At 38.9% G+C, this 14,150-nt stretch overlaps 1 protein-coding gene across 1 annotated transcript in view; it reads left to right on the top strand.

The window, feature by feature from the left end:
- The window catches only part of slc6a20 (solute carrier family 6 member 20), a 28,876-nt gene extending 16,084 nt beyond the window's left edge, over positions 1-12,792 (top strand). Inside the window, exons 8-11 of the mRNA XM_030394084.1 lie at positions 885-1,086; positions 1,698-1,857; positions 3,760-3,925; positions 10,117-12,792. Coding sequence (XP_030249944.1) covers positions 885-1,086; positions 1,698-1,857; positions 3,760-3,925; positions 10,117-10,287 — 699 coding nt within the window. The 3' untranslated portion in view covers positions 10,288-12,792. The remainder of the gene's footprint in view (positions 1-884; positions 1,087-1,697; positions 1,858-3,759; positions 3,926-10,116) is intronic.
- Positions 12,793-14,150: the final 1,358 nt, after the last annotated feature.

Below are 14,150 nucleotides of genomic sequence, written 5' to 3'. Positions count from 1 at the left end.
AACAGAACAACAATTGTTAGATAACTTTAATGTTTAATGTGTTTTGTTCCGCTTCTTCTGTCAGTGGTTGAGTTTAAACAGAGTGAAGGAGAGAGGTAAAACATGTGATGACAGCCAAAGGTGTGTGATTATTTGTGTGTAATGAACACCTTCCTATGACAAATCCAAACTAGTGGAGATGTGTGACTCATTACTGATTGATAGCGTCTGTATTAATAAGTGATAAGACAACTGTAACTACTGTGCATAGGTCAAAAAAGTCATTATGTGATTAGTGAAACAGCCACAGAAAATCAGGGCATCAGCAGCCATAGATTGAGCGATGTAAAGCAAGAGGCAGAGAGCCTGACTTTTACCCTGACATCAGGGTTATTTTTGGAGGTGTTTGGGGGGATTTCTATTTTTCTGTATGTTTATCATAATGGATAATGTGTAAAATTAGGTTGTTATTGATGTTTGGTTTATGCATGAGGTAGATTCTAAAAAGTGCATTTAAAAATCAGTCAGCAATCAGTTAACAGAAAAAATGGTCAGAGATGAACATTAAAAAGGACATCAAGCAGCAGAACATACCAACACAGGACAAGTGGACCTGCCATACAAACAGGGCTTCAGTTTGTAGTGGGATCTGCAGCCCACATGGGCTTATTAGCTGCCATGTTAAGAAACAGCTGGGTTATGCTGGCACGGAATTCACTTATTCTTAATATCTTATTGACTCTGACACTAAAATCTTTTAACCCTCTTAACACACAGAGACAATCGAGATCTAAATGTGTAGTTTTTAAAATGTCTTACAGCTGGATAAAGATGTCGGATTAGGACAGTGCTTCTGACAGAAAGCTTACTCATTCTCTACTCATTCTCTCTTCCATCTGTTTCAGGCAGTAGAGGGGGCAGGTCTGGCCTTCATCGTGTATAGCGAAGCCATTAAGAACATGCCATTGCCTCAGCTGTGGTCAGTTCTGTACTTCTTCATGCTCCTGCTGTTGGGAATGGGCAGCATGCTGGGCAACGTCACTGCCATTATCACCCCGCTACGAGACTTCAAGGTGTTGAACGGTGTCAGCATCGAGTTGATGAACGGTAAATTCCAGGCTGATATCGATGGAAAGCGTTGCCATCATCATTCTTGTGTCCATCAACTCATGCTGGTTGTTTACAGAGTGGTAGTAATCTATTACCATTTTACTTTATTTGTACTGGTTGTAACCTGTTCACACACTCTGCAGGACTTTTTCTGATGAGCTTCGCTGTACTACCAGCTTTAACAGAATTTATAGTATACTATACAGGTGGACTTATCTTCTCATTCTTTAATAACCGGTAAACATCATTAGTTCAAAGATGACAAACAATGAGTGTGTTTACTGAGAGCAACATTTTTGACTTAGTTTAAGTGAGAGAGCATCAACATCAACAACAACAGTTGTGTGCGTAAAATAGTAAGTGTACTTAATAATGATTACTGATTAGTAGGCTACTAATAGTGAAACAATATTAAAAAACATTTTCCTTTTAGAAGTATGAAGTAGCCATTTTCAAACTGAATGACATGTCATGAGAATAAGCCACTTTGTTCTGACTGAGCAACCATTAAAAACTTTTGCATAATGTATTCAAAGCTTATTCTAAGAACTTATAAAATGAAATGAAAAGGAGTTAGAAATTGACTGGGTGCTGTGCTTCACTTGCAGGTGTAGTGTGTTTGTTCTGTATGCTGGTTGGCCTGAGCTTCACCACCACATCGGGCAATTACTGGTTTACCATATTCAATGACTATGCAGCCACGTTCTCCTTGCTGTTCGTCGTCCTCATCGAGGTCATAACTGTCAGTTACATCTATGGAATCAGAAGGTTTGTGTATATATGTGTGGTAGTCCCCACACTGATGTAACACAGTTTTTGTTAACAGTAAGGTACACACAAATGTGAGTAGTTACTCAGTAGTAGATAGGTAATGATTATTAATGGGTCCTTTTAGGTGTCTGTAGCTCAGGAGGTAGAGCTGGTAAATCGGAAGGTCGCTGGTTCAAATCCCCAGCTCCCTTTGCTACATGTCATGGTGTCCTTGAGCAGGATACTGAACCCTAAACAGCTCCTGATGAGCAGGTCAGCAGCTTGCATGGCAGCCTCTGTCATCAGGGTATGAATGTGTGTGAATGGGTGAATGTGTTGTTAAAGTCCGTGTAAAGCAGCAATAAATTTGTGTTATGAGTTTGTCACACCACAGAAACATGTGTCATTGACCACTGAGCCAAATTTGAAAGATTAAAAAAATCGCTAAGTATATAAAATTAGGAAAAACAAGCACTTCTCTCTTCCGTGAAACGCTGGGGGCGTGTCAGTTAGAGGCGCTGGAACCACGCCCACGCGCGGGAGGGGAGCCTCCTCGGTGTACTTACTTTCCATACTTCTTTCAAAGTTACTTTTCTGATAGTTACTTTATAACCACATGCTCCCCAATTACCCAGTCTGCCCAATTTTTAACAGTTGTGAGGGATAATACCAGCTGTGGAGTAGCTTTAGTTATGAAATAACTAAATCATGTATGCTGCATGCGCACAGAAAATGATAACTCACATACTGACTCTGTCTGAGCTAGCTGCTCCCGTCTCTCTCTGTATAAAAGCAACTAACGTCCTTGAAAAAAAAAAAACGCACTCAGGGCGCTCATTTCAGGTGTCCCTCGGTCCATGTTTTACATTACACACAAACGTAAAACCCCAGTCTATATATAATTCCTTGTCATAGCTATATTGGCGTACATAGAATATTACCTGTGGATTATCATTGTGCTGTCAGATGGACTCCGCTCAGGGAATGGAGATGAGAGCACCCGCTGTCGGCCGGACGGAGAGGGTCGCAGGCGGGCAAAAAATGCCAGTGGCTGTGATGGAGGCACCCGCTGTTGGGCGTTACGTAACGCGGCCATGATTTCTGACCCGCCCATTAAATCCTGAACACAGAAATGATGAAACACAGTTTGTGAAGCCTAGCTCCAAAATTTTATTCTAAATGGTTGAATGGCTTTTTACATGTTTTAAGGAAATACATTTATGACCTATTTAATGTGTTTAGAAGAAAATGGCTGAATTTGCTTTACACGGACATTAAGCGCCTCGAATGGTCAGCAGACTGGAAAAATGCTAAAGAAATGCAAGTATATGTGTGCACCTTTCAAGTAAAGTGAAAGGTCATTGAGTAGTTACCCAGTGTAGACTCATTAGTTACTAATTATCATTAGTTGGTCTGAGTTAGCTGAAAATACACAAAAAGAGTAATTGGATCAGTATATTATGAGTTGTTGTTACTAGTTTGTGCCACTCAGCAGCTGGTTGATAGTTAATCAAGAAGCACTCACGAAGACAGTAGTCAGTGTGTTGGTTCACAGATAATGATGAACTAATCGTTACCTATTGTTTTTTTTTTAATACTATCTCTCAGTCTGTTCTCCAATAACTCATCATCATCTACTATATAGTCCACGAATCACAGTTATTGAGGAATTAATTAATAACGATTCATTAACTATCAAGAAATTTCTGATTCATTCTTTACTTATCACTCACTCACTATGCATCCCTCCTCGGTAACTACTCACATTTCTGTGTACTTTACTGTAAAGACGTGGCCAAACATTTGTGTGCCCTCAGTTGTGGTGGCTAGTCCCATATTTGTGAAGCATAGATAACGAACAATAATCTCCTAAAGTGTACTAACAAAATCTGATTTTAATACATTTTCTACTTATTTTAGGTTTGAAAAAGACATAGAAGATATGCTTGGTCATCGTCCCAACTGGTACTGGAAGATAATGTGGACAATTACTAGTCCCCTTCTCCTCATCTTCCTCTTTGTAACCTACATCGTCAACTACATCAGGGGAGGGACACCCACCTACCAAGCATGGGACAAAGAGCTGGTGAGCTGGGGCTTTTTTCTTTTCCAATACTGACTCCTGTAGTCAGCTGCTTTTTAGTATTCTCAGCTCATTGCAAGACAACAAGCAGCAGTAGTGTGTCATTCTTATAGAGCTGATCTGGGTGGAGCACAAAAGGCGGCATGTTTTCCAGTCATCTGTTCAAATGGATGGACAACCAGAATGCCTGCACTTAGTGTGGCTACGTATGTACATGCATCCCATTCCTCTGACACAGTATCTCAATAACACCTCAAGGGACTGTCTTCAGATTTGGCCCAGACAGTCAAAGGTCACTGTGACCTCTCAGAATATCAGAATATGACAGATAAAATGATGAAGTGATGGCATTTTGTGTAGAGATGCACCGATCGTTCGGCAACCGATCGCAATCGGCCGATAATGCCCCTATCGGTTTTGATCGGAGTTCTCAAAATAGATCACATCAGTCCGATCAGATGACGTTTAAGTATAAAGACAGTGCGCCACAGTGGTCCTGAACGGACACAACACTGGCAACACCAGCCACCACAGAGTCGCACCGCCGCATGCGTCATCAATGTGCTAAGCATGGAGGCAAAAACAAATAAAAGCTTCACATCTGTTTTTTTATTGTGATATATCTCAAAAGTTTTGGAGTGATGTTGAATTTCATTTTTTTTATGCTGCTCTCTGCCCATTCTCTTACCCTTAAACATGATATTTGCTATGTTAACCCAGAAAATAATGCTCTTGAACACACAACGGACTTTGTTATCCTATGCAAAATGTTTTATTCACAAACAAAAATGAGCAAAATCACTACCTAAATTTGTTCCTTTTCTCCTGGAACTGAGCTCTTTGCTTAAATCTCTGATTTTGTTAAGTAACAAAAAAAGTAATACCTTACTGAGTCATTATGAAAAGTTTTTCCCTGAAGCCACTGTCTGAACTATCTATTTATTTATTATTTTATTTTTCCCTTTCTTCTTCTTTTTTAAAAATTATTTATTTATTTACTTAATTATGTATTTTATTTTAAATTTGAACACTAAAGCACCCGGCTAGCCTTTCAAGGTATGTGCAAGTGAATAAAAAAAATCAAAAGACACGGCAACAGCGAGCCAAAACAGATCCTCTACAACCCAAATTGCATTAACGGTGTACAGTAGCGGCTCCGTTGTCTTCATCTCCCAGCCGCAGCTGGACAACCTGGTTCTGCAGAATATTGTGGGAGAGCTGCAGTTTCAATGTTAAAACTGATAGAATAATAGCCGTCTGTGGTTCTATATGGGCTGTGGCAATAATTTTGAAAAATAATAGCTTGCATCAACATATTGAAAAAAAAAAGAACTATGAACTAGTTCATTTTTGGAACTGTGAACTTAGTTCAAAATTTTGAATTATGAACTATGAACTGAACTAGTTCATTTTTAAATTTGTGAACTGAACTTTGAACTAGTTCGTGTAGAAAGTGAACTTTCCCAACACTGCACCTGAGTGCACAGTAGTCACTCACAGTAACTTCAGTGAGTCCGCGGTTCGCGCAGGTGGAGTCTCATCATCACGATGATCTCACATGAAAGCCTCTCAAACAGCAGCAGCGCCTCAAAACAGAAGAACGAAACTTACAGCACAGCGAGCGAGCGCAGCCAGTTTTGACATGATACGTAACTGACTTATGTGGTAGGATTTAGTCTGGTAAAGTTGGAAATATATTCACAGATTCGAACTTCCCGGATCAATAACTGATAAGTGCAACCTTGTTAAAACACAACCGACGGCTCTTTCCTACCGTAGTAAGGTAGACAATGAGCTACAACCGTATTTTCATCCAAACGAGCGTCTGGACATTAACTCTGGTCTCTATGGTCAGCCGTCTGTGAGACGAGGGCGCAGGGACCGTCTACAAAGTGCAGCACTGAAAAGAGAAACTACAAAAAATATTCAATAACTTCACTATTATTCAGAGTGTAGTGTCACCAAAATCACTCCACACACCAGTGGTCTCCTGCTGGTTATTCTACAATTTTTTGTTTGGAAGAAATGTGCTTTGCCATAATTTTGGGGAATTTCTATTGGGAGAAATATTCAATAACACTAATATTCAGTGTGGTGTCACAAAAATCACCTCACCCTAACCCGTCTTAACAAAAACTACTTTCTAATGTAACTTTAACTTGATTTTGGTATTAAAAAAATGTTTTAATACACAATCCATGTCTTATTGTAAATTAGGATGTTATGGTATCAGTCTGAAAGGTAAATCAACACATTTTACTCAGTGGCCTTTGTGCCCTGTCATGTGGCCTTGGTGCCCCTGAAAAAAAAAGTGAAGGCCAAATGGACTTGCCCCTAAAATGACAAAATTCCCACCCTGACTGCATGCATTCCCACTAGTAAGCTACAGTTACTCTATGTAAGCTGAGTCCAAGTTGTCTCTAAGAGAGTCTCTAGAGTGTGAAATATTGCACATTGCCTCAGCCTGCAATAAAACGGTGGTCAATTCATGATACTTTCTTATCTCCTCATTTTTATACTTAATAATACAATGTCAATGTTGTGTAAAAAGAATCATTAATTAAATATATGAAAGTTACACAAGACAACAATATAGAAAAATGTATGGATTTGACCCTGTGATCGGTGATCGGCAATATCGGGATAGGCAGATGCTGCTTTTGGTGATCGGTGATCGGTGATCGGCCCCAAAAATCCTGATCGGTGCATCTCTAATTTTGTGTGACATCATAATATTTCTGCAGAAAAAGAATTCTGGCCATCATTCAGAACCATTGCTCAGGAACAGAAGGGCGTTTTGAAGCATATTTCACATTTGGTTAGACTATGAGCTGGTCATACTGAACACAGGTGTCCATTAGTGCTGAAGTACTCAATGTCGGTTTTGGACTTTAGTCTCAGGATCATCTGTTTGCATCTAACTGCATTTGTATTCAGTCTTGTGTATGTCTCAGAAAAAGAGGACTCTAAATTTTATGTCAAGGCCAGCACTGCCACTGTGTTGAATAATTGTTTGATATGCTGTGTGCCTTTGTCTTGTTTGGTGTTGATACACTCTGGTCTTGGTCATGACCTGGTCTTGGTTTACATGGTCGCGACTACAACACTGCTGTCCACCTTGAATCTGTGCTGATTGTGCTGACAGGTTGAACATGTGTGTGAACCGTCAATGTTTTACAATATGACGCTTCTTCATGTTCAGAACCAGCTTTACTGGCCAAACAGTTGAACTCATACAACTGTTTTTTGTTTTTCTCAGCTACCTCATAGACGTACTGCAGTGGTCCACTATAACGTCATTTTGAGTCTCAGGTGATTGTCATTGCACCATGTGATGAAGCTCTTTATCAGTACTTTGCAAAAAGAGTCTAGGTCAACTATCTCTGGCTGGTGAAGTTGTTTTACCTTTAGAGCTAAAGTGAACACCACAGCCCTCTGTCTCTGTTTCCTCTGCTCATGAAGCTCCAGTTTAAAAAATGTTAACATCTGTCCATCACATAGAGAGCCCAGTTAAATGCAAGGGCTGTTTTTCAGAATCAGAATCAGAATACTTTATTGATCCCCGGGGGGAAATTGTTTTTGTTACAGGTGCTCCGTGCAAAAGAGGAAATAGAAATACAGCGTGAATGGAAACAAGCGATAAAGATAAAGATATAAATAAAATATTAAGTAGACAATAATAAAATGAAATAAAAAAACATAATCAAGTAAACAATAAAATAAAATATTAAATAATAAAGTAGACAGTCTGGAAATATATACAGTAAAATATACAGTACTTTTCTAGTGGTGATATACTTTTTAAAGCAAAGAGAAAAGTGAATGGGAAGAAGAGGAGGGAGAAAAGGAGGAAGATGACAAATATATGAAGCCCAGAATGACCCCATGCACACCCTTGCAGAGAGGCACACAGAAAGAAACACATGTCACTACTAGGGCTGGGTATCACCAGGTACCTCGCGATACGATACTATCACGATATTTTGTCCACGATAACGATAATATCACGATACAGTGATTCTGCGATAATTGATATATTGCAAGAAATTTCATCCACGATACATCACGATATCTGTGTCACTGAAGAAATTCAGAATTTATTGACTGCACTGAATCCATTTCACAGGAATTACAAAACACTGTCAATCAATTTCACATGAATGACAGCCAAGTAAACAAAGAGTATATTGCACAGTGTCTCTTCTTAACACACACACTGACTACAACTATCATTAAATATCTATATGTGTGGGTTTCAGAGCTACTTAAACCATTTTTTTTTATTTTATTTGGTTGTACACCCATGTTTGAATAAAGATAAAGCTGTCCTCTGAAGAGGGGTGGTGGTGGTGGGCCAAAAAAAAATAAAATAATAATAATAATTATTATTTATTTTTTTTGCATTTTTAAATATCGATATTTGGCACCAGTGTATCGATAACGTACCTCAAGACGAAATATCGCGATATATCGTAGTATCGATATTTTGGCACACCCCTAGTCACTACGCTGCTGTGTAATGACGTGTGTTTATTCAGACATTCAAGACACTTTACAAGTTGTTGTGGAACCTTCTGTCATTAATCAATAGTGTTGGGCAAGTTATTTTCAAAATGCATATTTTACACAACATACTACTAGTTACCTTCATTTTAAAGTACTATAATACATTACAATATTACTGTCTGCTTAGAGTAATACATTACTTATTACACTATTTTTAATTGCTTAAAAAAAGTCCAAATAACCTCTATAGAACAACCAAACAGCCTAGATCTTTTGAAATAAAGAAATGGTTTTGGATACAGTGAACAGCAGGGAGACAAAGGATCACAGTCTAATGTATTATGAGATGGGAATAAATATGTTTTGATAATGACATGAAAAGACTAAAAACTCTTCTTCTCTTCTTTTAACTTTAGTCCACAGAACAAGGAATGCATGGACATATGTGATTCAAGAATGTAAATGAAAGTGCTCGGAGGATCAGGCTTCATCATTAGGCTACGAAAAATGACTCATTTCAGTCACACAGAGACTGAACACAGAACTTGTAGGCTCGGCTATATTAAACACACACAGAGCCTATATTGATAAGGTCATATTGGTGTTGATGGGTTCTTAAAAATCAACACTAAACGCTAACACTAACACGGATTGTAACGTGTCACGTGACACAACTGTAGTAATGTCTTACTGAAGTGTTGTTAGTAACACATTATAATACCCCGTTACCACTATACTGTAACACGTTGTTTTTGTAACACATTCCTCCCAACACTGTTAATCAGAACATAGGAGGACAGGTGATTTGATTTTGCTACATGTACTGTAACACTCATGCTCATGAGTGCTCATAACATATAAAAGGCTGGGTGCTGGTTTGCACTTCTGGAAGGAGGAGACAACAGTTACTTACGAAAAACCCTCCTTCAAAACCAGTCACAATTTCGATCCAAAAACGCTGATGTTAATCAACTTAAGCATCACACAGTTTCCTTATAAACTGCCTCTAAATGGGTCTAAATTGCTTCTAGCTGTCTGTGCAGTGTTTTTTAAGCTGTGCTGAAGGGAATCCTTACATAGCTACTGGTAGTTACTGCTGGTGTTGAGAGACAACACGGAAAGCAGGTCAGACAAGCTGTGTGACACTCATGGGTTTTTCTGTAAATCATATGAACAGTATGTGATTGCACATGCTACTGTACTGTCAATTTACTTCTACACAAAGGATGAATAATACATGAATCCAACAAAATTCCAAACCTTTTTGTGATTGGCTGACACATTTTCAGCACATTTCAAATATGAAGCGAAGAAGGTTGAGGTAGTAATACCAGCAACATTTAGCCTACTTTCACCATGAATACTTGTGTAACCTAGGTGCTCATCCATTCATGAAAAACAGCTCTGTTCTCCTCAAATAATCACATTTACAGTAACACATATTTATCTCAATATTATTTCCTCACGGAAGATTCATTAGAACAACCTGATCACATTCACACCTGGAAGCTGTCCACCACAACCTCAATCTGATCTGCAGCCACTGAGCAGCTCCACTAGAGCAGACAGTTCCTTGCTCAGTGATGGCACGAGAGTTGCACCTAAATGAATGACTGTATGATATTCTGCTAAAATGTCAGACTAATAAGTGTTGAGACAGGTGTTAACTGAACTTGTTGTCTCCTCAGGGTAAGACAGTGGTGAAAGAGTATCCTATCTTTGGTCAAATCTTCATCGGGCTGCTACTGGTTTCGTCAGTCAGCTGTGTGCCCCTCACAGCTCTGTATGTCTACTGCCAGAAGAGGAAACGTGGAAACCATCTGAAGAGGCAGCGTACTGTCAGTACTGTATCTACTTAGTGACCAGATGCTGACGAGGACTAACCTCCCACCATTACCTGCCTTCCAAGACAACCCCAATCTCTGTCCCCTAGTTGCAACAGTACAATCACTAATCATTGACTACATGAGGGGAAGTGGCACATGATCCCTGGTCTTTTTTTGCTTCTCTTCCACAAAATTTCACATAACAAGTTAATGGAAAGGATTTTTGAGTTGGATTGTGTTATACCTTTCTACTATTAGTACTACTACTACTACTACTACTACTACTACTACTACCACTACTAGTACTATAACAGAATATAATACAGTATTAAAGTCCACATAAATTCTGGAGAATTCCTCACTCCGTCTCAGAGAGCAGCTCCATGGCTTAACTGTGGAACATTATGAGTAAATACTTTTGTTAAATTGCCAAACAAATATAGTTGGGATTCTGTATATAATATGATGAATATATGTAGATATGTATGAGATACAGTGTTTGAGTATGTTAGTATTTCCAAAGACCACCTTTTAGTTTGGAAAATATTGGTGATTGTGATCAGTGTCACTTGACCTGAACTGAGCTCATCCCATGGAAAGTGATGTTATGGCTTTGATTCTGCTGTAATATGAATGAGGTTTTTTTATTTTATTTTAGGGTAATTCAGTTTGTTTTCAAAGTTGTTTCTTTTCCTCTGAAGAATACCATCTATGTGTGTAAATATTGTGCCTATAAGGTTTTAATTTTACGTACGAACTAAGCTCATCCAGTGAAGACTTGAGTGTGTTAACATTTAGATGAAGGATTGTTTTTTATTTTAGGATAATTAAATCTGTCCTCTACTGATCTTCATGAATTAGGATAGAATGTTACTTTATATTCTCCATGGAAAAAAACCCATCTGCATTTAACCAATCTAAACCCCCCATACACAGACATACAGCTCTAAAATGGAGTGGCCTGAGAGCAGAATGGCAGGTCCTGACATCTGATCTCATTTTGCCAGATTTTTGTGCCATCTGGCCAGGGAAGTAAACTGGCAGCCCTCATTCCACTACTGTAACCACTGGGCTGCCACTGCCCAAGTTACCCACCTATGATTGCTACCAGCCACCCTTAAAGTGTGTTGTAGCAATTGCATATTTTTGTAGCTAACTCTGAAGTCAGCGTGGCTCTTTTTCCCTCTGTAGGATTATTAAATTGGATTTTGGATTATTGCAGAAAATAATCTGCATGTCAAACACAAGTTTATGACACCAACATGTTCTGTTTATCCAGATAATCTCCACAGATGAACACCACTCTGGTGTTTGAAGCTAAATTAAATGTGTAGCAGTTAGAAGCTAATGTTGGGCTACAAACAGACGACATCACTGTCACATGACTTAAACGTCACCACCACTAAGAGTCTTCCTACACAATTACATACAGGTTTTCTATAAACTGATCAATGTACAAGTTGTAAAGTCAAAGTTAGAATAGTGTGTAACTAAAGTGGGCCTGTAAAGATGGATGTGTGAGTAGATGAGACTCTGTGTTCACTGAGAATGTTTAATGTCCCGACAACCTCTGTAGTCTCATTCAGACACTTGTTAGCAACCGCTAACTGTTTTTAACACATGAAGAGCTTTATGATTAAACTGTGGGACATTAAATAATGGATTTTATTTTGGAGAACAAAACCTGTAAGTCTGTTCAGCCTGTGGAACTACACACCTTATTTCACACATTTAACTGAAAACACATTCAACAAATTCACAGACTTTGAGACAAGGGCATCGGATATGCCAACATGCTAACTGATTTCTGTGTTTTAGGACTACAGAATACATAGCCATGATGCCTTAAAAGACTAAATGATTAAAACAAAAATGTGGCAAAGTTTGAAGCCGCTACATACCAATCCATATGCATGTGCCACCACTGACAATTGTCAGGTATTGAAAAATCAGGAAGGAGGAAGTTTTCATTGCTAGTATTAAAACATAAGTGCTGGATAATGCTAGAAACGAATATCAACATTTGTTGAATTTTTTCACTTGTTTTAAAAGATAATAATGCTGGGTTGGGCTTGTACTAAATGGGCTGCCATCTGCTCTCATACATTCTATATTAGTGATGTGCTGTACACAGAGTAAATAAGGGTCCTTGTAAGAACCAGTTATACACCTACTGTGCTAGTATCAAGTTGAATACTGAACAGTTTGCTCTGTAGACCCTCTATTATTTAATATGTGTACATACTGTAGATATGTGTGTGATGATTGGATGATATACTGATTGTATTCTCAAGAAATATATGACTGCTTTATTGTGCCATTGGTTGAGCAAGAGTTTTGTAGCTTCACTAAAATAGACTTTGAAATGCCAATAGAAAGTAGTTTGATGTCAAATTAAGTCAAATCAAAATTGTCAGTAACACATAACATCTCAAGTATTCTAACCAATATGTAATCGTCTCACAGCTTTTTATTCATATCTTGACCGACTGAAAGTGATGTTGATTTTTTTATTAAAGAAAAATTTTGTTATAATAATGGATGTGTGTGTGTGTGTGTGTGTGTGTGTGTGTGTATGTGTGGACACATTACTTGTTTATGTTATGGGGACATAAACCTGTTCACACACACATTGTGGAGACCTGCCCTCCTTTTGGAGACAAAAACACAAGTCCCCATAACCTCAATCATTACATTTTAGGATTTAAAGGAAAAGTTCATCCAAAAATGAAAATTCAGTCAATAACTACCCACTACCCATGCTGATGAGAAGTTGTGTGCAGTAAGATGCTGTTTACACCATTTTTTAAATCCCAAATCGTCACTGTAGCTGCTAAGCCTACAGCATCCTGTGCAAAGTCAGTGAGTGCGTTCACATGACACTCAAGAAAACCCAATTACTGGGTTAGTCCAACTATAATCTGATTTTTAAGATGCATGTATACACCTTAGTCTGACTAAAATCGGACCAGATCGGATTTCTCATAGTCAGATTAAAACAACTAGATTATTCGATTGATAGTCGCATTACTCGTGCATGTATTTGTTCTATCAGATCAGATCGGATTTTGCGTTCTGTGCAGGCGCAAGATTTCTTTCCCGGGGCCGTGAGCCGGAAGTAGAAGGACGGGGACGGTGGCGTCTTTCCTCCTAAATCACCGCAAGCAAGAGCGCCACTGTGCATCTAGTTTGTGTAATTATCATGTACACCATATACGAAATGTACAAAGATGTAGCTTCATCTCGCTCTTCGTACGCCATCTTTCTCGAATGCCGATGCAGTTTGTTGCTGCTGGTGAAGAGGTCAGCCGGAGGGGGCTCTATTACCACTGGCTGAAATGGGCACAGCGCCACCTATCGTACCAGGGTATGACATGCTTCGGCCAATAATCCGATTTTCTCACCGGCATGTATACTCGGACAATTGCAGTTGTCTGATTGAGTAGCATAGTTGAACTATGGCTGTAATCCGACTAAGCTGTGCATGTAAACGTACTGAGTGCAAAGACATGACCTTGTATTCAGGGTGTATGAAACATTTCTTCTTATCTATTCGGGATACTGGAGACTTGGATTACGCAGGACAAGCTGCTGTCTTATGTTTTTGTTTTTCACATTTTAAAACAAGTCCCCAGCTACTTCAGTTGTTTGGTGGGGGTCTGTCTGTCCGTGGTTCACACATCTCGACAGCCATTAATTTGAGCTACTTCATATTTGGAGAGTTTGTTGCCAAGGACCAAAGGAAGAGTAGTGTCGAATTTGGTGCATTTTGTACAAACGACACTTTCAATATACATTTTGAATAAATGCGAGCATCTATGCAGAACAGTGAGAGTAGAGGATGGGGGTGAATGAGTCTCTCCCCTTATGTGACAGAGCTACGAGCATGTTGTTGA

The sequence above is a fragment of the Sparus aurata genome, chromosome 17 (genome assembly GCF_900880675.1).
Source record: "Sparus aurata chromosome 17, fSpaAur1.1, whole genome shotgun sequence".
NCBI lineage: Eukaryota > Metazoa > Chordata > Actinopteri > Spariformes > Sparidae > Sparus > Sparus aurata.
Note: the sequence above shows the minus strand (reverse complement) of the source record. Positions and strands in the feature narration are given on the sequence as shown.